We start from the raw sequence: 26,633 nt of genomic DNA, 5'->3' as shown, positions 1-26,633 counted from the left end.
GGGCTCGGACCGGAGCGGGGTACGTCAGACCCGTTGGACCTGGGGTCAACACGATATTTTGAGGGACATGCCCTGACGTATCCCACTGGGAATAACAGCTTCCACTTCATTTTCACAGAATGCCAGCTCGTATGCCTTTTCTCGTGGTCGCAATCAAGGCATGTCCCGGTGTAACCGCCCCTGATAAGCGGTCTTCATCCAGTGACAGATCCAGGTCGACACCACTGGCTGTCCTGGTGGAACTGCCCCTGATAAGCGGTCCTCGTCCAATGACCGATCCAAGCCGGCACCGCTGGCTGTCCTGGTGTATCCGCCCCTGATGAGCGGTCCTCGTCCAATGACCGATCCAAGCCGGCACAGCTGGCTGTCCTGGTGGAACTGCCCCTGATGAGCGGTCCTCGTCCAATGACCGATCCAAGCCGGCACCGCTGGCTGTCCCGGTGTAACCGCCCCTGATGAACGGTCCTCGTCCAATGACCGATCCAAGCCGGCACCGCTGGCTGTCCTGGTGTATCCGCCCCTGATGAGCGGTCCTCGTCCAATGACCGATCCAAGCCGGCACCGCTGGCTGTCCCGGTGTAACCGCCCCTGATGAACGGTCCTCGTCCAATGACCGATCCAAGCCGGCACAGCTGGCTGTCCTGGTGGAACTGCCCCTGATGAGCGGTCCTCGTCCAATGACCGATCCAAGCCGGCACCGCTGGCTGTCCCGGTGTAACCGCCCCTGATGAACGGTCCTCGTCCAATGACCGATCCAAGCCGGCACAGCTGGCTGTCCTGGTGGAACTGCCCCTGATGAGCGGTCCTCGTCCAATGACCGATCCAAGCCGGCACCGCTGGCTGTCCCGGTGTAACCGCCCCTGATGAACGGTCCTCGTCCAATGACCGATCCAAGCCGGCACAGCTGGCTGTCCTGGTGGAACTGCCCCTGATGAGCGGTCCTCGTCCAATGACCGATCCAAGCCGGCACCGCTGGCTGTCCTGGTGTAACCGCCCCTGATGAACGGTCCTCGTCCAATGACAGATGCAAACCGGCGCCGCTGGCTGGCCGTTGGTCGTTGCACTTATCATCGACAAGCGGTCAATGCTCGCCAAATTATCACCATAGATACATGTGCTTTCTTCCCCTCCACATGGGTAAAAGCTTACTATTTTTACCCATTTTGACCAGAGCTCTGGCCCTGTATGCCACCAATGCATCGCTCCGATGCGTGCCAAACATAAGCGTGCTACGGCATTCGAAACCGGGCCTGCCACCTTCCATCTGACCAGACCCGGGCGGTGCCTTCTCCAGCCGGGCGCCGGCGGGGTGGTGGGGTGGCGGGGCGGCCGTCACCCCCGGCGGGTGGTCGGGCTGCGCCGCCGCCGCCGCCGCCGCGTCACCGCCGCGCTGGAGAGGAAGTGGCCGCCGGCTCTGAGCCAATATTTACCGGGCGGGCTGGCCGCGACGGGCCAGAACAATGCACCCGGCCGGCGCGGCAGCTGTTTACCCGGTCTGTTTACCCAGCGATTGGTGGGCTCGACTTTGTTCCCGGCTAGCCGTGCGCGATCCCATAACAGCGGTGCAGTGCGCTGGCGGGGGCTAGCCCGCTCTCCCGACTACCGCCCGACCGCAGGGCTCAGCGCGTGGGGGCCGTGCCGCGATCGGCGGCGTGCCGGCGCCAGCTCGCGTGCAGACGCTGCCGGTGCCACGTCATCTGCCGCGCTCCCACTCCTGCGCCATATATGCCCCAATATTGTTGTGGAGCGTTTCATGTAAACTCTCAACACCACTGCTGGCTAGCGGCTTACGTAACCTTCCAATGCACCCCGGCCCTCAGTTGGGACAGATTGGCTGTGTATTCTCTGATGTCATGTCGGCGTTAGTGGCGCAGCGAGCCGGCAGCTTGTGCAAAAGCTTATGTTAATGCTGATTTACAACTTGTCCCAAGTGATCTCTTCACAGCTTGAATTTTCGTAACCCAGCCATATACTATTCACCACTTTGAATTCCAATGTTAATCCACCTGCTATCGATGTATTAAAGTTAAGCCAGTTCCATCGTGCAACACACAACTATTTGCAATAATAACCCATACGGCGCACGATCTTCCCTTGCAATGGTACGTCGGTCTCAAGTAACTTGAATACAGACACACACATCTTCGCACATCTAGTGTAAGCCCAACACGTCCCAGGCCATGAAGTGCTGCCGTTTTTTTAAATCCAGTCTTAGCGCCTCATGAAAATTTTTACGCAGGTAAGACAGTAGTATTAGCCTTATTCCTCGGAGAAATCCAGGAGAATGGCAAAATAGTTCTATTCATATTTTGGCAACGTTCCTTTATCAAAACAACAGCAGTGGTGAATTCAAAATTGGCAATTTTGATTCACTTCTGCTATTGTTTCGACAAAGGCATGCTGCCGAAATATCAACCCAACTATACTTCCACCCTCATGGTTTTCTCCGGGGAATAAGGCTAATACTACTGTTTCATCTATGTGAACAATGTTCCTCGCTAAAGCACTGAACAACCTGCGAAATTTTTACGCAGTGAAACCCAAGTCATCATTAAGTCTAAGTCCGTCCACAAACCATGGATGTATCTGACTTGTGAGGACCTCCGGCTTTCATTTGACCACTCGTCTCGCCCCCAAATTAACCCCATACTGAAATGGGCCGTTACCCACGTGGTCTCCCATGCCGACATGGGGCGTCACCCACGTGATTTCCCATGTCACCAACGCACAGCTGTCCACCGTCGCAATCACCACAGCCAGGAGCACCACAGCTTTTTAGCCTGTTAAAGATATTGGATTATTTTAATACCATTTCGTGCTCAATTCAAAGCCTGCGCCGTTCATTTTAGCTCAGGCCGTCATGTTCACTTAGCCTGATCAGATATGTCCCCTCGTCGTCCCCACACATTAACTGGTTTAGCCGCAGCACAGGCTGGACGTATGCTCAGGGCTTTAACTGCTCCCCTGGCTCGTATCTTAATAACGTAGCGTCTGCCTAATCACTTGGCCTGATGAGGTCGATCCGAGCCTGACTGTGGCTATGGAACAGCTGTGCCAGTTAACTCTACGACCAGTCTGGAACCCCAGTCAAGTGATAATTTCGTGTTTAGGAGCGGCAACAGACAGGCTTCCCACAACGTAGTGCTATCGTCTTGCAAAGATATCCAAGCTAGCGCTCATTTATCCATGTGCAAATGTTTCAACACCGCCCACGTTTTGGGAGACACTGGAAGGCCGGGGCATTCTAACATTCTCAGTCATCTGAACCCAAATGTTTCTTCGAATATCAACCGTAGCCTGTTGGGTTCGCCAAACTGCCGATCAATAGGCATATTTTGCGGCTTCATTTTGGCAGCCGTCATCCCAAAGATGTGCTCTCCAGGCTTTGGCATATTTAATGTTAAGTTTACCTCATAGATCACGCGCAAAAGGTCAGGCAGGCACCATGGCATAACAGAAACATGGTAACAACTTTGATACCGATTACCTTGTGCGCACTTTCCCTACAGATGCCAAAACTGGTCACACATTTGCGTTTGCTCCAACAATCACGGTCACCAGCATTGCTATTGTGTTCGGATACCGGTAGTGTAGTGGTTCAGTAGCACGTCTGGAACAAGAGGTACGGGGTTCGGCTCCTCGCGGTGTCTGCCCCTTCTGCGAAGGTGACAGGCAGGCGACGCCGTGCCGTCAGCAGCTGAGCACGTCGCAAGGCCCAATGGCGGACGACACAGATACTGTGTGTTGCCTCCGCATCTGCACTAGAATGTCAGAAGATTCTTTGTGAGTGCTAGTCTTGATGTTGAGCATTTCACACTGTCGCCAGCTGAAGCCGTTTAGCTGGTACAAATAATCATCTCACATTCTTACGCAGATCCAGACAGCAACTAATTCCGTGATACTAATACCTTACCTCAATTCTTCCGTAGTTTCTGAATGTTTTACGCTGCATATGGCTATGGCTTATGGCTTTGGTCATTAACAGCCGCTGGTCAATTTCCCGCATGTATCGGATTCAGGCTAACTTTCAATGGCTTTTTTGCCATGGGCGCATTGAAGGAGCTCGCAAACTCCACTCACTCCTCAAGATCTTTAAACCCAGCTCGGCTACAAGCAGATCCTGATGCTTAACCCAAGAATTCTGAAGAAATCTCTCTGCTGGTGGTTGATGGCATCACGGGTCATACAAGATGCTTCCAAAGTTATCGAAATCGTCTGACAGCGTGGGAACATTGTAGCGCTTGTCGCAATGGCCATGTACAGTATGGAAGCGATAATGAATAAAACGCTCACTACTTGCGCGTCAGAAACACACCAGTTCTGATAAACGTCAAGTGCAGTGTGGACAGAGGTTAAGACAGACCAACGTCAGATCCGGCCATCACATGCGCCTTTTTTCATTCTCAAGTAACATGCCCTAGTTTTTGGACAGACGGCAACCTTCTCAATAGCCAATGGTTTCCAAAATACGTTGGTTTGGTGACAAATTGGTTGAAAAGGGCAGCACACATCATTTTGTTTGTCATCTATGCCTTGATCTTAAATGAACTTTTTCGATCAATTAAAGCGACCGATCAAAGCAATATTTCTTGGTGACGCGAGATATCCTCGCCCGTTTGATCGGCTGTAACGGGCAGGGTACCAAACAACTGATGCATTCCATCAAAACAACTCAAAACAAATGAGGGAACTTATATGCTGCCTTTGGAGGCTATCATACCCATCTATCTTAGCTGCATAGCTATCATATCTATTCATTTTTTATCAGCGATATACTATCGGCTTATGATTCGTCTATCTGTATGCCCGTCCAGTTTTGCGTTGCGTTGTCCACGGGTCACACGACGGGTCGATAAAAGGGGAGATTTGGACACGGCGCGCCGCCGCACCAGGCGGATTTCCACGGGCGGGCGGATCGCGAGCCGCTGCGGCCGGTACTTCGGGCCGCGGCCATTGGCCGAATGGTCGGTGTAAGCCCATTGGTTTCGCACGGGCGGCCCGAAAATGTGGCTGACGACAAGGCCGACGAACAGCCGCTCGAAAACGTGGCTACTTCGTGACAACCGGGGGTTGGAGCGACAACACATTGATGCGCGTAAGTACGTCGTTGAACGGGGCACGGCGTGGTGTCAGACGTCTTGTCGCACGTACCACGTGTCTCTTGCAAAAAAATGGCAAAGATGACTGGCCGGTTTTGCGTATTTTCATGTTGTCCTCTGTATCTTGGCAGCCAGAGTGCGTGGAGGCGTGAACCCAAATTCAAAGTGTCAACCGACAAAGTGCGGTCTTAAGTTCATGCGGTTAACACGGGTTTGTGTCATGCGCGTTTGCCGCAGTATTCGTTAGATTAGCTGAGAATATCGGCATTTTGAAAAATGGTGCTGAATACAACATGCTGTCGAAAGTGTAGCCAGGGTCGTAGCTAAATTTACATCACCGCGTGCACCGATTGATTGCCTGAATTTACGATCCTTCTATCCGCAACTTTGTACACTGTCCCGGTCATACATCAAGCTTGTCTTAACGGTCGTAGCTCTCCATTTTCATGTCGTGAAAATGACAACAGTTGATCGCGCAGTCGCCGGCAGCCAGTATTTTAACACGCGCCCGTGTGGCCGGCTAGGTACACTTCGCTCGGGTGGGGGTGGGGGGGTCAGTTTGACCGCTGAGATATCGGGAACTAACAAAGCTAGAGACACCAAGTATACAGGGTGTGTTAACATGTACATGAACTCACTTAGGTCAAATTTTTAGGTCCCTAGGTCATGACCTTCGGGTCAAATAAGGTCAAACAAGGTCAAATTCCAAGTTGGTCTCCAAAATGCCCCGAAAACCTAAATAACTGTTTCTAAGCAAAAGTTAATATGCTCATTTAAGGTCAGTCATCTTTTTTACCTTTGGAAGGTCATGGTGACAAAAATCATGCAAGAATGCTTTGAGTTTTGTAGTTGAATAACCGACAAAGATTATGCTAGGCAGTATGTTTCTAAAAAACAAAATGTTCACGTGAGTCATTCTAGGTCAATGACCTATTCTGACCTGTAAGAAGTTTATGGAAGGGGTATAATGCGGTTCCTGCCATCAATAAATTCTAAATGGGCACCAGAAACTATCCCATGCAGCAAGCGCTAGGGTAATAATACAGGTTGGTTTTGATCTTGGCCTGACCTTCATACCTGGCCTTAGGTTAACGTTATTTGCTCATTTAGTATTTGCGTTGCCTAAGAAAGCATCTCAGAGATGTATGGCTTCGTCTAACACCCCGTTGTTGCATCAGATTGAACGATTCCCAAGAAACTGACCACTGTAACCATGACCTGACTTTGACCTGCCATAGGCCAGCGACCTTACAAGGTACATCTAAATTTCTAAGTCAAGCGATCCGCTATTCAGTTGTCTACAGCTATGCCAAATTTGGCGCGGCTACGCCGCGCCGTTCGGAAACCACTCGGGAAAAACCTTTGGAGGGCAATTTGATCCCCACCCGAGCGCGTGTTAAGTAAACGACGAAAACCGTATGCGCCGTATGTTGCTGGCGTCTGGCAGCCGTCATTCAGTGGTTATGGCGAGAAAGGTGGGCCATACTGACAATCAAGGGCATCGTGCGCACTCTTTGCGTTGAGAAATGCCATCGAAGCTACAGACATTGAGTGTAGAATAGTTTGCAACGCGTACGGAACGAGGACCCACAAGTTTTCAGCGAAGCTCACTGCTACGGTAAAACAGTAATCCCACAGGCTTCGCAGGATATGTTTTGAAGTCACTAAAGAGGTGACAACACAGAAGCATTGCAACGGCATTGCGAAGTGCCAGCGGCAAAAAGTAGGGAGGTCTGGCACAAGCAGTGGTGACAAGTACGGTTTTATTGGGCTTTTGAAACGGATCACGACGTTCCAGCCCGAGTGAAAATCTGGAGAGCAGGATTCTATTGTCCCCGGTAGTCACCACATCGCACCCGGCTTCTGGCAGGCATCCCGCCAGCCCGAACTCGGATCGGCCGGGGAATCCTTGACCTTCCGGACAAAGGCTTTTTAGAATGGCTATGCAGCTGTGTTACCATATTTCTTATAATGTCCCACGAGGCCGCAGGCTAAATGCCAGGAGTTTAACCGTTCTAATGTTCCGCGTAAAAAGCTTAACAACCTCTTTGATCATGTGCGCTACGAAAAATGGAATCTGAAGTCGTGAAGGACCTTGAAGATATCACGCAAAGGTACTCGAAATGCATCTGACCCAAGACGAATGCACAGAAGCATCGCGGCTATAGCAGTGCGGCTGCGTCCTGTGTTTTCAGGCGGACAGTCGTCTGCGCGTAAACAGCCTCCGGCACGCGCCAACGTGCGAGACTTCAGAGACCAGCACTAGGTCTCAAGAAACAGTGTCCTTCCGAGGAGAGACGGCGCTGAACACCAGGCAGGCATCCAGCGAGGGCGTGCCTCGGCCACGCCCTCCATGTGCATGCCTAACACGCGGTAGGTGAAAACCAACACGAGGGGAGATCGCATTTCACCTCGGCCTCGTCCGGCACCAATGTTTCATAGGGCATAAAGTTCGCCAGTCGCATCAGTCCAGTCCACGGAGAACCTTGCATTGTGGCACACACTCTCACACCGCCACCGCCACCGTCATCAAAGCCGCGAGAGGGCGCCCGCGCCCGGCTCCGCGCGACCGCCGGCGCGGCGCCGCGCGTGCGGGTGCGCGCGCGCCGCGTCGCGCCCAATCGCCGGGGCGCGCTATTTTGGCGCGCCGCGCCATGGTCTATGCCCGGCATGTGTTGACAGGGGGACGGCGCTGCGCGGCGCCCGCCTATAATCTTATCGGCGGAGCTCCAGCGGCGGCGGCGGCAGTGTGCGGTGGCGGTCGGCGCGCGCGGCGGCCCGGCGCGCGACTCCAGCGTCTCCTGTTGCGCCGAGTCCAGCGCGCCCGCCGGCGGCGCCTCGTTGGCGGCAGTCGGCGGTCGCCGCTGCCACGGGGAGTGCGGCCGCCAGCGTGACGCCTGGCGCGAGCGGTGCGTGTGTGGTGCGGTGCGCGTGCGGCGCCAGCGTCGACGGCGGCGGCCATGCACCGGGAGCAGGCGGCGCCGGAGCCGGCGGCGGCCGAGCAGGCGCGGCGTCTCACCTCGTTGGACGCGCTTGCCGGCAAGATCTCGCCGCAGAACGGCGCCGTCGCCGACGAGCCGAAAGCCAAGTGAGCACCATCTGTTGTGCCGGTGTGTTGTGCGCGATGTCATGTTCGCTGTCTGATGTTGGCGCTACGACGGTAACAACATAACACAGTGTTATCAGTGTGGTTGTCGGGCAGCGCTGGTGAGCGTCCCGCAGCCGTCAGTGCGGCGAATGACGTCTCGTCGGGTCCCATGTCACCGACCCGTCAGCGACCAGCCGTCACTGCAGCGCAGACAGTGTGACGCTTTGCCGATACACCACAAAGCAATGACAAGCCAGGTGTCAGCCATTGATGGCCTGAACTGGGGACCATTGGCTAGGTTGGCGACGGTCAGTGCCGGCTCGGAAACCGCTGGCGGCGGCTTCTGACTTTGGTGACATAATTGGTCTCCGATGGTGACAGATGCCACTGTTTAGGTCAGGTTTGACTGCCGATGGCCTCGGCTTTTGAGGGCTGTTGACGGCTGTGACGGATGTCAGCCATTCGAAGGCGGCAGATCTCAGTTGGCATCGATTAAAACAAAACGATGACAGCTGGAAACGGATGTCAACGATGATGGCAGCTAATGACGGCCAAAGCCAGATGCCTGCGGCTGCCGACGGCTGATGTGGGCTGGTTACGGCATGTGACGGATTCCCGCCGCCCATCAATAGCTGACGCAAGCCAACGACGCCCGCGAATTTCCCTTCACGACTGGCGATTATTTGCACGTTAATGCATGTATGTATGCAAATAACGCTCAAATGCCGGCATGCCCGTACGGTAATGCATGTATGCATGCCAGTGACGCTCGAATGCCGGCAGCTGCCGCGCAGTGAGGGTCGTTACTGTCTGGTGGTGTGTGGCGCCGCGCGCCCGACCGCCGGCCGCACCTCTGAGGCCGCTGGTCCGCGGCGGTGACCAGCGGCGTCCGGCCTGATAGCATCTCCGTGCCGCACCTCTGAGCCGCTGGTCAGCGGCGGTGACCAGCGGCCCCCGGCCTGGCGTCGTCTCCGTGCCGCACCTCTGAGGCCGCTGGTCAGCGGCGGTGACCAGCGGCGTCCGGCCTAACGTCGTCTCCGTGCCGCACCTCTGAGGCCGCTGGTCAGCGGCGGTGACCAGCGGCCCCCGGCCTGGCGTCGTCTCCGTGCCGCACGTGTGAGGCGGCTGATCAGCGGCGGTGACCAGCGGCGTCCGGCCTGACGTCGTCTCCGTGCCGCGCGTCGCCGGTGTCGCCGCCCGCCGCGCCGGCTCAGAATGCGCTCGGCACGCGCCTTATCGCGCTTGACACGTGTCACGTGTCTGGTGACGTCACGGCTCACCTGTGCCAGCTGCCAGCTGCCGGTGGCAGTGGGGCGCTGGGCCGGGGCCGGAGCCGAGGCCGGAGCAGGGGCAGGGGCCGGGGCCGGGCAGGGTCGGCGGAGCTGCGCTGTTGTGACGCGCTCGCCGGGGCCAGGCGGACCGTTGGACAAATAAAGCGTCGGTGACGGGCGCCGATCCGTTCTCATGGCTCGGCTTGGCGGACCGACCGAGCGCCCAGTCCGTCAGTCGCACATCTCTGCGACCGGTGGCTCAGCCTGATAGCTCGCTAGTGGTGTAGCTGAAATGAACCCACCTTTTCGGCAAACGGCGGGGTTCTGTAAGGATGGCATGTTGCTTTTTTCATGTGAGTAGCGACGAGCGGCTGGACTTCGGCGCGCCATTGCCGTATCAGCTGCCGGCCAGCTAGCCAGCCTGGCCCAGACGTGTTTGCGTCACGCTGCGGACATCTGCCATTCCACACAGGCTTTTCCGTTTGCCTTTGCCATTCCATCCTCGATGTTTTGCTAGTGTCCAGTCAACCTCTAGGGACATTTCATTTGACTATGGCATTGTTGAGCGGGATTGTTGAACTGCAACAAGTCTTACTACCCCTGGTGTAAATCAAACATGCCTTGTGCAAACTGAGAACCATATAGAATAAATACACGGCGCCGCCACGCCCAGAAGAGCTGCTCTGGGAAAGAAGAGGGCTCGGCAGGCATTACGTTGGAACGTGCCATGAACACAGTATTGTTTCACCATGGTACAGCCTTCTCGGGCGTCGGCATTCCTATATTGTCACAGATGCTATCAATCGCGAAAACACGACGCGGAGGGAAATGCAGGTTTTAAAGAGCCTTGAGCCACTTGAGCAAACACCTGCCATGAGAAACATGCGGTATCGATCGGTCCGATGAGCCCATTGGTTGTATTAATGGATTGGTCCATTGAATTTGGTGAATTGGGCCTAAGCTTCTAAGCTACTCATGACTAGACCGTCTTCTAAAGCATGCACTGAAGGTATCACTGCCGTGCGAATGACATGACACGATCGTTTGATTTTCCCGGCACTTTTTTCTGTCACTGACTCTAATGAGTCGCGTCTCCACAAGTGGCGCTTGGCTGCTGCTGGGCCGTGCTGACCGCCGGCGGCGGCTGTGGCCGCTGGTCCGGCCACGGTCAGCTCGAGGCGGGCTCTGGCGGTAAATCGGCCGCCTGCTGCGGCGGTCTCCGCCTGCCGCGGACTGAGGCGTATCTCAGGCGCCAGCATCATTGGCTCGCGGGACGCTCAGGACTCCCGGGGGCACCATCACCGCCGGCCAGTGGCGTTTAGCACACCGTCAAGGCCGGGTGGACATGCTGGCAGAGACGAGGGGTCGTAAGAGGATTGGAAGGGGAAGGGATGCGGTGAGCGGATCGGCACGGAGGTAGGGGGTGCTTGTGAGAGGATGGGCGTGTGCGAATGGATAGGGTGCAGTGAGGGTGGGCAGGTGGGCTGGGAGGGGACACTGAGAGCTATGCATAGTATCGAAAAGAACGTACGGTGGGAGCGAGGAGAGCAGATAACTGAGTCACGTTGAGAGGCAATATAACATCTTTTAAATATCGCTAGATTTTGAAGCTTTCTACGAAAGGCAGAATGTAACAAATCATGCATATGACCTCCAGCCACATTGCACAAGCCTGTTGAAGCAACCTCCAGATCAATATCTACCGTCTGATCACAACATATGTTCAACTGGAATGCTGGGCATATACCTGTGTACAGATACAGATGACTGAAGAGCTTGAAGAAACAAACAGACCAAAAGTTGTAATGGTACTTAACAGCCGGCGTTGTCGGGGTCGTGCGCTTTATGTTCCTCGGGCATAAACAGACAAACTCAATGCTACCACTTTCCCAATTAAGATAAAAACCGTGCTAGAAGCCACCCAAGTTTCTCGCAAATGCAATGAACGACTTAGTACCTTTATAAACTCGGACAACTATTGCAAATGTAATACGCCAGTGGCTGGGGGCTGTATTGACAAATGGGCTATGAAAGGGCACACAGTGTTGCATCCATTGCATTTATTATTGATTATGATGATGCATGCTTTTAGTATGAAACAAAAACGTTTGAGTGCACTTCACCCTTACAACAGCAGCCGAGTGCCGTGAACAGATGCGTTTATATCAATGACCCACTGACTTACTTCGAAGTACCATCGGGTGAAAGTTGGGAAATTTAGGCTGTTTGTTTAATTTTTTAGCGAGATTTTCGATTAATACGACTCAGTTTACTGATGCGTCATGTCTACTGTGGGTGTTCTGTCAGTGATGATCTTGCTATAAAAATCCAAACGCATTTCTCCCGTAATTACATTGTAGTGGTCTACACATTCTGGATTTTGATGGTGTTAAAACTTTAAGAAAAAATGCATTATTTCCCTAATGCACTTTTTACATTTGGATGGTGTTAAAACTTAAAGAATAAAAATGCATTTTTTCCCTAATGTGTTTTTTACCCCGCGGCAATCCGCCAAATCTGGCCCACATCCCGGCCAAAATCCCACGGCTTTTTGCGGGCAGATGTTGGCGGGTTGGCAGGTTGAAAAGCTGCATCTCTAGTAACCACTTGGATGGAAGGAGATCATGTGGAAGGGTACTACGGGATGAGGAGGAGCTGGTGGGTGAACCAAGCTCTGAGCAGATCCGGTGAGAAGACCCGCCACCCCGGTGACCCCTGAGTGCCGCCGCCCACGAGTGGTGCTCCACCCTCCGTGACCGTGCCTTGCTCCTGGGTAGCACGGCCACCGTCCCATTGAAGCCGAGCTCAGGGCAGTGGAGCCGACGCCACCGTGTCAGGCTGGGTCCGGATCGCACGTCGCCCGGCGCCCCGTCGCTGCCGTGCTCCGCCCGTTCTGTTTTCTCAGTCGGCAGCCGGCGCGGCGCGCCTGCCGCATACCAATGACCTGGCCGGCGTCGCCCGGGCCCGGCTGTCGGCTTCCGCTAATTCGTGCGTCCGCCACCGATGCCGGCAGGCAAATGTCATTAAACGGCGCGCCTCGCCGACTGGAAACAGACGTAAATGAAAGGAGCGAGAGCTTTCGCCTGTCGTCAGCACCGTAACGTCGGCGCCCGCGCCGGTGAGGCCAGCCCCAGTGGCGCGCCGGGCCACCTCGGCCGCGCGCCGCCAGTGAGGCCAGCCCCAGTGGCGCGCCGGGCCACCTCGCCGGGCCACCTCGGTCACGCGCCGCCGGTGAGGCCAGCCCCAGTGGCGCGCCGGGCCACCTCGCCGGGCCACCTCGGTCACGCGCCGCCGGTGAGGCCAGCACCAGTGGCGCGCCGGGCCACCTCGCCGGGCCACCTCGGTCACGCGCCGCCGGTGAGGCCAGCCCCAGTGGCGTGCTGGGTCACCTCGGCCACGCGCCGCCGGTGAGGCCAGCCCCAGTGGCGCGCCGGGCCACCTCGCCGGGCCACCTCGGTCACGCGCCGCCGGTGAGGCCAGCCCCAGTGGCGTGCTGGGTCACCTCGGCCACGCGCCGCCGGTGAGGCCAGCCCCAGTGACTCGCCGGCCACCTCGGCCGCGCGCCGCCGGTGAGGCCAGCCCCAGTGGCGCGCTGGGTCACCTCGCCGGGCCAGCTCGCCGAGCGGCCCGGCCGCGCGCCGCCGGTGCTGACGAGGCCGTCCTCGGAGCCAGGCTCCGGTTTGCGGGCGTGCCGGGCCGCGGCCGGATGTGGGTCTGACCCAACCCGCGCCGTGCACGGAGGGACGTGACCGGCGGACGCTGGGACGTGCCGGGCACGCTCTCCGGCGCCCGAGCCGTCGAGCGTGGTACACGCGGCGGGGCGCTGACTATCGGTGCCACGACATTAGTGCTATGGCAAAAGCTCCTGCCGGCAGCATTGCAACATCAGTTATGCACGGCGTTACTGTCACGGCAAATGCTTGCCCAGTCTTTACCTATACACGACAATACTTCTACTGTTAGAAGTCATACACGGCATGAGTACCACACGATAAAACTTATGTTGCAAAAACATGTATGTCACGTACTATACAGCAAAGACTTGACCACAAGTCCTTGCTGGAGCACTTAGTCGCGTAATAAGTCTTGGGAGTAGAAGTAATGCCGTGCATAAACAATGACTACATAGATATCTACAGCAGAAGCGATGATGGGTATGCTTCTTGAAGTTTTGTCGTATAGCACTAATGTCGCATATGATTCTTTGCAGTAGGGGTAAAGTCGCGTATGACCAATGCGTGTGGATGTTTTTGTAGTAGAGGTAACGACGAGTGCAAGGTTTGGAAGCGTGCGTTTTATCGTGGAGCATCAATGAAGCGTACACGTTTTTGCAGAAGAACTAATGCCGTGCATAGGTAATGCCGATACAAATGTGTGCAGTGGGAGTAATGGCGAGTAGGAGTTTTTGCAGCGTAAGCTTTGTCGCGTAACACCAACGTGGTATATGACTATTGACAATGGAAATGTCAGGACTCCTGACGGTAGGGGTTTTTGTTTGAGCAGTAATGTTGTGGAACCCTCACTGCCACGCCCCCCCCCCCCTCCCCCCCCTCCACCAGATAGAAGGGAACGTGATATGGCTAGGTCGAAGCCTTGATGGGGTTGGGCACCGCGCACAAGGTCAGTGAGATCTTTGGTTGGGCAGCCTTGATTTCACGTCTCTTAAAAAACGGTCAGATTGGCTGCCGTTGAACGTGAGCTGTGATCTGGCCGCTGCAGAGTCTGCGACCTACTCGGTTCGACGAGACGAAGAGATGGGTGTTCACCTCGCGGAGTTTTTCTTTTGAAATGGATGTCCAACGTGTGGGTGGCATTTTTGGACGCACATGGTATCCTTGGTCACCGACCGACCAGGATCACGTGACCTCACGTCTTATCCCTCCCGCAAACTTTGTGAGTCTTTACCACGAGAGACTTGCGAGCTCTGTGGCCAGAGAGACCGCTGTTCCAGATGGCCGGCGGCTGTTAACTTTGGGCGCACAACTTGTGATATTCATGTGCTGTTGATCAGCGTGATATTCTTGTGCTGTTGACCAGCGTGATATTCTTGCGCTGTTGACCAGCGTGATATTCTTGCGCTGTTGACCAGCGTGATATTCTTGCGCTGTTGACCAGCGTGATATTCTTGCGCTGTTGACCAGCGTGATATTCTTGCGCTGTTGACCAGCGTTCCACGCGACTCGAATAATCGGGAATCGGGAGGATGGGACGAGGCGTTGGCCAACACCGAGCACCGAGTGTCGTCTCTGGCCAGGTGACTTGGCGCTCCTCTAGTTCAGAGTCCCTGGAAGGCTCGCACCCTTGCCACACGACATGCTGTCCCTCACTTTGAACGCCCTTCCCACTTAAGATGGGGTTGAGGGAGCGCGGTCCGGGTTCACCATCAAACGTGAGTCTCGTTTCTCCGTAACGCCCGGCTACCTCCTCACCACGGGGCCCCTGGCCGGCTCGCCGTTCGTGGCGGCGCACGTGATACCCCAGCCGCTGAGTCATCAGACGGCAGGCGGCGCTCTGTAGCTGATGTTACATGACCAGTGGTTTTGTACAACTAGGAGCGACCGAGTCACATGCAAGGTCATTCTGCGATCAGGGAGGGAGATGAGCCCGCGGCAGGAGGGGAGGGGGGGGGGGGGGGAGAGGAGGGATTGCGACCGGGAGGTCTCTTTTACATAAATATCGAGGCACTGTCTGCTCACGCAGACGTGATGACGGATGCACCACGGGGTTGGGAGCAGCTGCTTCCCACTCTTGTAGACACACTTCTCTTCCCCTCCCCGCTTACCCTGACCCCATGCGCTATAAATGTTCTGGTCTTTTAGCAAGGCTTTTATGGCGTGCACTGTGCGCGTTTTCTGAGGAAGGCGTTGTCTTTCGTTTTCCCATCCTCCCGTCCGCCGCCTCCGCCGGCTGGTCTCTGTGCTGGCGGCTGAGGCGCATCGCCTGCCACCGGCGCCGGGCTCCGTGCCGGGCTCAGCGCGCCACGCGCCCGCTCCACCGGCGCCAGTCGTCCTCCAATAACCGGGCCCTGTGCAAACAGACGGCACGTGACGCCGTTTCAGCTGGGCGCGGTTGCGGCGGCTCCGGCCGGCTGACGTCACTGAAGTTCAGATGACCTCGGATGTCACTGTGACTGAGGCACAGTGGTTGACCTCGGATGTCACTGCCACTAAGGTGCAGTAGGTGACCGAAGCTGTCACTATCAGCGAAGTTTACACGTTGTTTGTCCTCGGCCTACTAGGCCGAGGGCAGACGACAGGAAAGGCGAAAAACTCTCGTGACGAGCGTTTTTCGCCTTTCCCTAACAATGGAGGCCTCAGAGCCCCCACAGGATACTGAAAACGAAAGCAAGCTAGAGCCACTGAGAAAATTGTATTGGAAAGCCCTCACCACTCTTTCCAATTGGTGAGAAAAGGCAATGATAAATGCCACACTTGGCAGATCAAATTAGACCATAGGAGAAATATCTGCACTTTGTAACCCTACTCGTTATGTCAAGCACAAAGCGTGCTTCGACAAGACAGAAAATAATTGTTAGAATTGTCTTGGAACTCTTTATCAGATGACCCAAGTGGATATCGACAGGACATGCATGTAATTTGTTTAACAGGTCAAAGAAGTGGAGACTATCGTTAAATTCGCCCGGCTGGCCATATCCAGATTTAATCTAGTCACATCGACGAGGAAAAAGCTATTGAAAAAGTATGATGCGTAATGCGTAATGTGAATCATGCCTTCTAAAGGCCCAGTACGATAGAAAGGATTTGGTTTGACCCAGCTTACCGGTGGACAACATGACCTCGTAGAACAGCCAGAAAGGTATCAAAGTATCTCAGAGCGATAAGTTGAAACAACAGCGTGAAAAACCTGCTTTGAGTGGAGTTCCTGCAATAGGCAAGAAAGACCTCTTGGCACTTATGAGCAGAATGTTGCGGACCAGATTTCGAGGAAGAGATGACCATGAGTCGTTGACGTCAGATTTCAGTACTGTGCTAAACAGCTCTCAGACGCTACTCCAGAAAACCTTCGGAGCGCTCATGGGCCGCCTCGTAAGGTCTCTTAAAGCGCCATATCCTCGATGTCATCGGCAGCAAGGTTGGTACGTTCTCAGATTTTAGCATCCCTTCGCTTTGCGACCGGGTTATATCGCCAGTGGGTTTCAGTGAATTGGATGATCTCGCCCATGAGATTCAGTGATGTGTGAGCCGGTACTGGGATTCCAGTAATGTGTGGGCCGTCACTGGAATTCCAGTAGTCATGGATGTCGCCGTCACTGTTGTTCGGTAATTTCGGATGTTATTGTCACCAGTTGGAAGTGGTTATGCATATTAGTGTTGTCATCTCCGGGACCTGGACGACCTCACACGTCATTGCCATCGGGGTTTGAATGGTCTCAACTGTCATCGCTTCCGAGCTCAGGCGATCAAGGCTGACATATTCAAATCATGGGTGTCATCGTCATTGTGTTTGTGCGGTGTCATCTGCGCGCTTTAGTCCAGCTATACGCGCTAACCGTCAGACAAAAGCAAAGTAACCAAAAATAAATGAACAAAACAAAGCAAAAGACATTGAATTCTGTTTTTTGGCACTGTGCTTTGAAAGCTCTCATTCCGACAATTTTCTTTTTTCAATGTATAGGAGCTCAACCAGAGTGTAGAGCGTAGTAACGTACTTCGTTTAACCAGAGGTTCCAGTAGCTAAGTTCGTTCAACCAATGGTTTCAGTAGCGTAGTCTGGGAAACGAGAGGTACGGGGTTCGATTCCTCGTGGTAGCTCCTTCCGCGGGGTAAGCGGCAAGCGATGCTTTATAGCCTTAGATGCTGGGTGCGGCGCGAAACCTCAACAGCAACGTGGTTCAATCAATACCTCATGGCATATTGTAGTTCCATTCTTCTCGGAATGATTACCTTCAAGTCATAGTGCAACCGTTGCGCGCATTTTAAGTGCGTCACACGCGTCATAGCTCAGCCGTTTCATGAATTGCCAGCTGTTGTTGTCTTAGAGTGGAGCGGTCATAGCGTCGGCACTGGATCAAACCCAGTTATCCCATGTGGAAAACCGAGATACTTGCAACTGGGATATCATGTCTCCACGAACCTATGTCACTCCTCATCACTTCCCGCAAGCGCCAGCTCCACATCGTTCTCTTTTCTATTCACTCGCATTTCATTTCACATTATGACCAGCGTGGGTATGGACAGTTTCGTTTTATAGACTTTAAGTCTACTGATAGGAGATGACGTGGAATTGAGTTAAGATGATACAGAAGATACGTCGGCATTTACTGGGATGCTGAGCTGTGTTTCCCGCTTATCTTTCCGGATCATGTGCGATGCAAAGCAGTGGTCTCAGAGATACGATGTATGGGCCAGACAAGCAGAGCATGCTATTGGCTCCCCACTGCCACCCTTCCAAGCTTCAGCTTTGCTGACAAGCTCTCCTGAGCCCTCCAGATCCGTCTATGCATGCAAATCAGGTCGATGGGGCCAAACCTCTCCCGTTTTTGAGACGACCCACCCCGATCTCCGCCGCGTCCGACTCCTGAGGCACGCGCAGTCGCTGCCTCGAAAGCTCCCCCCCCCCCCCCCCCTGCGTGGAGCCATCGGTCGAGGGCCGGCGCTGCCGGCGCCGCCGGCCGCGGCCTCACTGCTCCCGACGGACGCCCGCCGGACACCCTCGGCCCAGCCGGCCGCTGAAAGTTCAGTGCCGGATCGTGGTTTGCTTTTACGCCGGCCGCCGGCTCTGTTTATGTCTCTGATGCATTACCTGATCGATCAGCGGAGAGGAGGCCAAGCTCTGCGGGGAGCCGCGTGCAGGTCCGAGTGCAGCTGGGGGAGGAGGAAGCGCCGTCCCTCCGTGGACCGAGGGCCGGCTCTCACAGCATGACCAGGGGGAGACGAGTCGGAGCGGCCCCTCGGGGCCCGGGGCACCGGCGGGCCGGGTCGCGGGCGGTGTCGATCCCTCATGGCAGATGGGCCTCGGAGCCGCGCGCTGGATTGATCGGAGTGCGAGGCACGCCGCCACGCGTCCAGCCGGTGCGCGAGACCACCGCGCTTTCCGATCAGAGGTGGAAGCGCTCCAGGCAGGCAGGCCACAGTGGTTCCTGGTCAGCGCCCGGCGCGGCGGCGGAGAGTCGAGATGGCGCACCGCGCGCCGAGGCGTGACCTCCGGCTCTCGGAGGTGATCACAGTCTCTCGGCGTCTCACCGGCGACGTGGACGTGAATGCGCGCGCCGTATCTTGCTTGCCATTCGCAGCAGGCGGCGCGCCTTGTCTCCCAGCAGCAACGCATGCATACCGGAGCCTCATCGCCGGGTATGGTGCCACGTGCATTGTAAGGTCTTCATTGGCTCTGATCCGTGCGCCGTATGACGGGTGAAGATGTGCGTCCCCACCTATCGATGCTGAAGTCACTCGCGTCTTCCCGAATGTGTCTGAGATCTTGCTAGCGTGTCTGGATGACTTGCGAGAGCGGTAGCATGCCCACGCCGAGGACATGCCCTGCACGCATGTGGCCATGAATAAATCCTCCCTATGGTCGATCTGCTCAAGCCGAGCCGACGCGCGGTCTTCCTTCTGGGAAATCATGGCAGTGCGATCCGACCGCGGACACTTCCCGATCGACCGCCAAGTCCACGCCCTGCTTGAGCGCTCAGCATGATGGGCTGAACCGTGCCGCCGCATGCGGCCCAGCGGCTCACAGGGGATGGGAGGCTCGGTGGCCGGCTGGGTTCATGCCTCTCGCTGCAAGCTTGGTGGTCGGAACCTCGCATACATGCAGTGTCCGGCTCTTCCACCGTCCGGGCGCTATGACATCGCCCAGGGTAGCCCTTTCCCAACTCTCACTTTGCCACGCCGCGGCCCGGCATCGCGGTTGTCCTCTGCTGCTGCTGCCCTCTCCCGCCGCAACCCAGCGCCGCTACCGCCCCCGGCCGCGGCCCTCTTCAGCTGCAGCCTAGCGCCACCGTCGTCCCCGGCCGCGGCCCTCTTCAGCTGCGGCACAGCGCCGCTACCGTCCCCAGCCGCTGCCCTCTTCAGCTGCGCCACAGCGCCGCTGCCGTCCCCGGCCGCTGCCCTCTTCAGCTGCGCCACAGCGCCGCTGCCGCCTTCGGCCGCTGCCCTCTTCAGCTGCGCCACAGCGCCGCTACCGTCCCCGGCCGCTGCCCTCTTCAGCTGCGGCACAGCGCCGCTACCGTTCCCGGCCGCTGCCCTCTTCAGCTGCGCCACAGCGCCGCTACCGTCCCCGGCCGCTGCCCTCTTCAGCTGCGGCACAGCGCCGCTGCCGTCCCCGGCCGCGGCCCTCTCCCGCTGCTGCTCAGGAGCCTTGGCACCACGCCGCGTCAGCATCCGCGGCCGGCGCCCGACACCGGGACGCCGCCGGGTGTCAGTGAGCCGTGACACCCCTCAGGCGCCTCGGCGGCCGGCGCCTGCGCCTGCAGTCCGCTTGCAGTCGGACACCGCGGCGTCCGATCACGTGCACCCGGGCCAATACGGCATGCGGCGCCATTGTTCCGTCGACAATGCGCGCCGACCGGTGACTGGTGGCCGTGTCGAGTCGCATTCGTCCGGTCTGCCCGGGGCGTCCGGTAAGTACAAAACCGCGTACCGACCGGCGCCGCTGACGGACGCCGGCGTTGCATGCCGCCGACATGGGCTGGCCGGCACGCGAGCAGCGCCGGCGCCGAAAGCAGTGCCCCGTGGCAAGTGAAATATTTCAGGCGGCCACTCTTGCGCCCGCCTGTCAAAACACGGCCACCGTCGCCTGAATAATTAAGGTGGCGATGCGGCGTCCCGCCGCCGCCGCCGGCCATGTGCCAGGGAATGCAGCGGCGGCGACGACGCGGCACGGCGGGCCTCGCGGACGTCGAACGCGCGCCCAGTCGGGGCTCAGATGTGAACCGGCACGTGGGGCGGGAAGGTGGGGCGTCAGGAGCGCCGAGTCCGTGCCGGCCCAGGATGAACTATGCAGTGGTTGGTCATTGACTGGGAATCCTGTACATGGACTAGCAGGTGGCGCGGCAAAGGGAGATTCGACGAGCGCCGAGCTTGCCCTAGGGCTAGGGGCAGGCCCTAGCCAAGGCGGAGCTGTGAACCCTCACGACGACACCGTCCGTGTGTCCTGACTCGCTGGGACGCGGCGCTGTACTCCGTCGGCCAAAGTTCCGCGATCCGCGATGCGCCCATGCAACCGCAGCAACGACTTTAAGCCCCGAACTTGGCGAGACTCGACAGCGCTTTGTCCGCCAGTCAATCTCTCAGACTCCAGCCGCCGAGCCTTCCGAGGCAAAATCCTCCGCTGCTTTTATCTCGTAAAGGGCTGATCTAAGCAGCTTTGACCGGGCTTTTAATGACGCGTGGAGCATGGAGGTCCCGTGATATACTTCGCAGAGAGATGGTTTGATGACGGTGGCAGGTCAATGTGCTGTCGACGCAGAAAACAATGGCCCGATGCAGATGGGTTTACCAGCTACGATTAGAGTCTCTTAATGCAGCTTAGATGTAAAGGGAGCCGGGGCGGATCACTATCGGTATACGCGCTGGAAGTACGCTGAATCGGAGTATGTATATACTTAGCTGTGTCCAAAGGAATCTAATAGGAGCCTATTGGTTCAAGGTCGTCCAGTTGCTGATGACTTATGGCCTGTTCATCCCTTGAGTCCATTGATCCCGGGGGATTTCTCACAAAACATAGGAAAGAAGCACTGCGCTGTGTTACATCATGCAAGCGGTGAACAGTTGCTTGGAATATCAGTGATAATTTACGAACTAATTTTTGATATTTCGCTCGGAAAATTGCTTAACTTTGCCGGAGAGCGCCATTGATACAAATTAGTAGATTCCATCTGCCAACTCAAACCGTTCCCTGTTGTTTATTTCCCATAAATCCGTCCACACATCTCAACTTTCCAAATCTTTTCCTACAGGCTCCGTGGACCCAATTCTTCCTTCGCAGAACTGAGATGCAGATTTCTTTTCACAAGTTTTCGCCCTCATTGTAGTTCTGCCAAGTACAGATCGGTACGTAAAAAGAAAATAAATTGACTTAATTTTGCCGGAAGAAGGGTGGGGAAATGGCTCCCATTTCAGCGGCGATCAAAGCAGATATCCGCCTCTGAGGGCGAGCTCGCTGCGGAAACACGGGCTGGAGCCCACGCCACCGGCTGGGCGTCCGCTGCTGACGTGTGTACGAGTCACGTCTGCACTGTTTTCTTCAGATTACTGGAAACGTTGAAAACAGAGATAGATGGGATAAGGCCACGGACACTATTTTCAAAATGCTCTCTTGCGTTCAGTGCTTGTTGAGGCTGCAATTCCTGGACCGCTGCAAACTTATAGGTTTTTGGAAACCTGCGCATAACATGTCAAGCGACCTGTCTTCACATACCCTTCAGAAGCAAATGCTGCACGATTTGCGTCACATGTGTACTCATGCCGGATGGATGGGGAAGTGTGCGCGTTTAATGGATATAAGAGCATGCATTATTACTTCATGGAAATGTTGCACACTTTTGGTTGACATATTGCATACTTGTGACAGCACTACGCTATGCCCATGCAAAGAAAAAACAAAGTGTGCCGTTGTAAAATCATGCCACGTTGGCTTAAAATTGTCTCGGCAATATCAACGTTGTTCAAGACCTTCACGTGGTTGACCCTGTGAAGCCACGCGATTTTCACCTGATTTCAAACCGTTCCACCGTTGTGTTCCCATGTTCGGTTGCAAGACGCCTAATGTTGTATTACCACACTTTAACGTGTCTGGTAAGCATCTGCTAATAATGCTAGCCCTCATCGTTCGTTCTGTTCAATTCAGGTATCAAAACAGCATCAGGTTTTAATGCATGGGTGAACGAAATGCATGCACGAAATGCACGAAAGCATACTTAAATCATGACGGCAAGCATGATAACGGGCTCTTACTCAAAACCCTCACTGCACTGAAGGGTATATCGGAATGAGAATATCTTGCGATAATGCAGCCGTTGACGCATACCTTTATGAAGAATATATGCCGCAGCACTACCACAGGGTGTTTCTATTGAAATACCATTTTTTGAAGTGCGGGCGGATATTCTAAAAACAGACCTAACACGCGCTGTCTGGCACATGTTGTTGATGATTATGGGACGTTCAGATTTATATCCTTCACACAATCACGGAGTCAGAGACGAAGGCTCCTTTGCTACGAGCTCTGCGGCTGAGCGCACCAATTGCAAGGAATCGGCAGGTGTGGACCGTTTTGTGAGTTGGATATGGCGTTGGTGTTCTGTGGACCGCCATGGAGATGTTTTGCAAGGCAGATGAACAATGAGCATGATGATAAAAATATCCAAATGTTCGTATATCTGTGATTTGAATAAACGTGCTACTTACCTGCTTTTACACGCATCACAATGCATTTTCAATCTGACGTTTCAAATGTAATGACTGTGCTTAGGCACAAAAGAGAGATGTCATTGTGCATATGAATATTATTGTTATTATTTCATATATACATTAGGATGGATGGAACAAAAGCAGCGCTTCTTGAGTACTTGCCAAGCAATTGGAACCATCTTTACGGTTTCTCAGAAGCTGCTTCTTCTTACCCGACTTTCACAACGAAAGCTTTAAAAACCTAAAAACGTTATACACAAATCCCCCAGTGCTTTTAGGACGCCCCGCTCATGGACCTTACAAATACTGAATGTACGGAAATTCCAAATATTTAACACGTGCCCGGGTGGGTGGTCAAATTGACCCCCCGAGGTTTTTCCAGAATGGTTTCCAAACGGTGCGGCGTAGCCGCGCAAAGTTTTGTATAGCTGTAGACAATTAAATAGTGGGTCGTTTTATCTAACAAATTTAGATGTTCTTTGTAAGGCCACTGACCTATGACAGGTCAAAATCGAGCCATGGTTTCAGCGAAGGCAGTTGCTAGGGAATCGTCCAAACTGATACAATAACGAAGTGTTTGACGAACCCATATATCTTTGAGATGCTTTTTTAGGCACCGCAAATATTGAATGAGCGAATTACGTTGACCCAAGGTCAGGTATGAAGGTCAGACCAAGGTCAAAACCAACCTGATTTATGTCTCTAGGGCTAGCTGTATAGAGTACTTCTTGAGTACTTGCCAGGCAATTGGAACCATCTTTACGGTTTCTCAGAAGCTGCTTCTTCTTACCCGACTTTCACAACGAAAGCTTTAAAAACCTAAAAACGTTATACACAAATCCCCCAGTGCTTTTAGGACGCCCCGCTCATGGACCTTACAAATACTGAATGTACGAAAATTCCAAATATTTAACACGTGCCCGGGTGGGTGGTCAAATTGACCCCCCGAGGTTTTTCCAGAATGGTTTCCAATGTGGTGCTCATTTCGAATTTATTGACGGCAGGAACCGCATTATAATCTTTTATTGACTTCTTAGAGGTCAGAGCAGATCATTGACCTAAGATGACCCGGTTCGACATTTTGCTTTAGGAGCATACTGCCTAGAGTATCTTTGTCGCGTATTCAAATGCAAAGCTCAGAACAGTGTTGTGCGATTTGGGTCACCATGACCTTCAAAAGGTCAAACAAGGTCACTGACCTTAAATGGGCTTGTGACCTTTTGCTTAGAAACAGCTACCTAGGTTCTGGGGCACTTAAGAGACCAACCTGGAATTTGACCTTGTTTGACTTTATTTGACCTGAAAGTCATGACCTCAGAAGCTCAAACTTTGATCTAAGTGCGTTCACGTATAGGTCAAGACACCTTGTAAATTTGGTGTCTCTAGCTTTTTTAGTTTCCGAGATCAAGTGGATGTCAAGTTGACCCCGCCCCCACCCGAGCGAAGGGTGTCTAGCCGGCCACCCGGGCGCGTATTAAGTTCCACATTAAGTGACCTCTTTAGCAATGGGCTTAGTAATATACTGCCTGGTAGGCAGTCTGGCTGTAGCACTGCCCTGTGTCACGACATGCTGTGTCGTATTGAATGCATTAAACGGCGACATCAACACAACAAACATCTAAACCATGCTGATTGTAGATCGGTACTTTTGCATCTTGACGGACAGCAGGGTGATGTCAGCGCAGTTTGAAGTAGAGAATAGTACTCCCCTCATACAGACATGTGTGTAAAATGTCGTCAAGAAACATTCCGATATCTAGTTGAAAAGCATTAAGGGCTTCAAGTGATGATTCATTAATTTCTTGACAGTAGTCACATGCATTGATATTTTTGTGTTATCCGGCGATTCAACTGATTTTGACTATCTGGCATGCACCATATTGACAGGAGCGCGCATAAGTTTGTCTATGCTCCATTGTTCCTTGCGACGCGGGCAAAGCTTGCTCCATTGTTCCGTGTGGAACAGACGAAGCTTGCCCCTTTGTCCCGTGTGACACAGGCGAAGCTTGCTTCGTTGTTCCGTGTGACACAGAGGAAGCTTGCCCCATCGCACGTGTGGCACGGGCGAAGCTTGTTCCATTGTCGTGTGTTGCACAGGCGAAGCTTGCTCCATTGTCCCGTGTGATGCAGGCGAAGCTTACTCCATTGTCCCGCGTGACACAGGCGAAGCTCAAGCACACTCGGTGACATGGCTGTGATGGTGACAGTCCGAAAACCCGGGAAGACCAGACGCGTCACACCCCGAGTGTCGGGCCACCACCCTTCCCGCCGCTCCGTGGGCCCCTCCACTTCGGACACGCTCTGATGCCGAGTCTGGACACGCTCTGATGCCGAGTCTGGACACGCTCTGATGCCAGGTCTGAACGCTCTGGTGCCGAGTCTGGACACTCGGCATCAGTCTGTACACTCGGCACCTGGTTCGATGCCATATCTGGAAACTCTCTGATGCCGAGCCTAGGCACCTTCTGATGCCAGATCTGCTGGACACTCCTTGGTACCAGGTTCGAACAGTCTCTGATGCCAGCTCTGGACCCGTGACGTCTCCGTGTTCTGGCATGCAGAGTGACAGCCACCTGGAGCGGTGTCCGGCGCCGCGGACTGCCGTGGGGCGGGCCGATCCCCGCCCCCTCCCCCACCACTTCAGTTTACCGCGACCAGATGCATTACCGGCTTTGAAGTCCGAGGTATTTTGGTTGTTTCAGCTCACTGGTGAAGGGATCGTACACCGCGTTTTCGCTTTTTGGGATGCGAAATGTCTCGTCGTGTTTTCTGTATTCTGTTGACAGTTTGAGCTTCCATGTTCTTGTTCAATTGAGCCAAACTTTCAAAGCCAATCATTTGAGTTATGCGTTCTTTAGGGGTTCTTATTTAGTCCTTGCTCTTCGACAAATAGTTCAAAAGTGAAAACTCGCCCAGGAAAACTAACTTTTGTATAATCGACGTGTGCATCGAACGAAAAAAAAACGCTTGTTCCAGCAGAGCGTTTGAACGCTGTGCTCGACTTGGCTCGAGCCTGCATAGCAGCTCACCTGCACGCTGCAACTCACCTTGACTGCCGTAGGTAAGAGTTAAAGCCAGATTGGAAGGTTACCGTCCTCCGACAGGTTATGTTTTTTCGCGCATGTTGAAGCAATTAACTATATTCTAGCCATCTCCGTCAAGCCCTCTACATGTAGGTCCTGAACATCCATTTGGGTGCTGTAAAAAATTGATTACTGGACCTTATACCCGTTGCACATTACCTTTTATACTATGTTTCTAAGGAATTGGGAGGCTACTGACCGGAATCCCCTTCGAGAACATCCTAATTTATTGTATTATCTTCCAGTCTACCAGTTCCAATCCCGACGCGGATCTAATTTCAATCGTCGTGCGAAGTTTTACGTACGAATGCACGCGATTCGCAGCAATTTGACGTATAGTTTTGTCTGGTTGCGCCGGCCGCGGCAACAACCGCGCCTCCCATTCATACTGATTCCCAGCACGCTCCCGCCCGCCCTGGCGTTCGTCCACCCTTCCTCGGGAGCCACCGCCGGGCGCGAAGAGCGCCTTCTCGCGCCGGGCGCTGCCGGTGACCTCGTTCGGCGGCGGGGAGCGGCCTCTGACCGGGCCTGCCCTCGGGGCACTCTGAGCTCCGCGGCCCGGCCGGAAGCGCGCGCGGCGCCCCCTCCGGCCGGGGTCGAACTGCCAATTACAGCGGCGCCGATCGCCCGCTGACCCGGCCATTGTCTGGCCCGTCCGCAGCCGGCCCCCATTACGGAGGACCGGCCATTAGGACCGCCTCGGGCGCCTCCCCCCGGAT

General features: G+C 54.8%; 1 protein-coding gene across 1 annotated transcript in view; it reads left to right on the top strand.

The window, feature by feature from the left end:
* Positions 1-8,051: 8,051 nt before the first annotated feature.
* LOC119107108 (CUGBP Elav-like family member 2) overlaps positions 8,052-26,633 on the top strand; it is a gene marked incomplete at its 3' end in the record, with an annotated part of 46,232 nt that continues 27,650 nt past the window's right edge. Inside the window, 1 exon segment of the mRNA XM_037230481.1 lies at positions 8,052-8,187. Within this exon segment, the coding sequence (XP_037086376.1) occupies positions 8,060-8,187 (128 nt within the window).

Source organism: Pollicipes pollicipes, unplaced genomic scaffold (genome assembly GCF_011947565.3).
Source record: "Pollicipes pollicipes isolate AB1234 unplaced genomic scaffold, Ppol_2.1 Scaffold_6686;HRSCAF=7923_pilon_pilon_pilon, whole genome shotgun sequence".
Classification (NCBI taxonomy): domain Eukaryota; kingdom Metazoa; phylum Arthropoda; class Thecostraca; order Pollicipedomorpha; family Pollicipedidae; genus Pollicipes; species Pollicipes pollicipes.
This window is presented reverse-complemented; position numbering and strand designations above follow the sequence as displayed.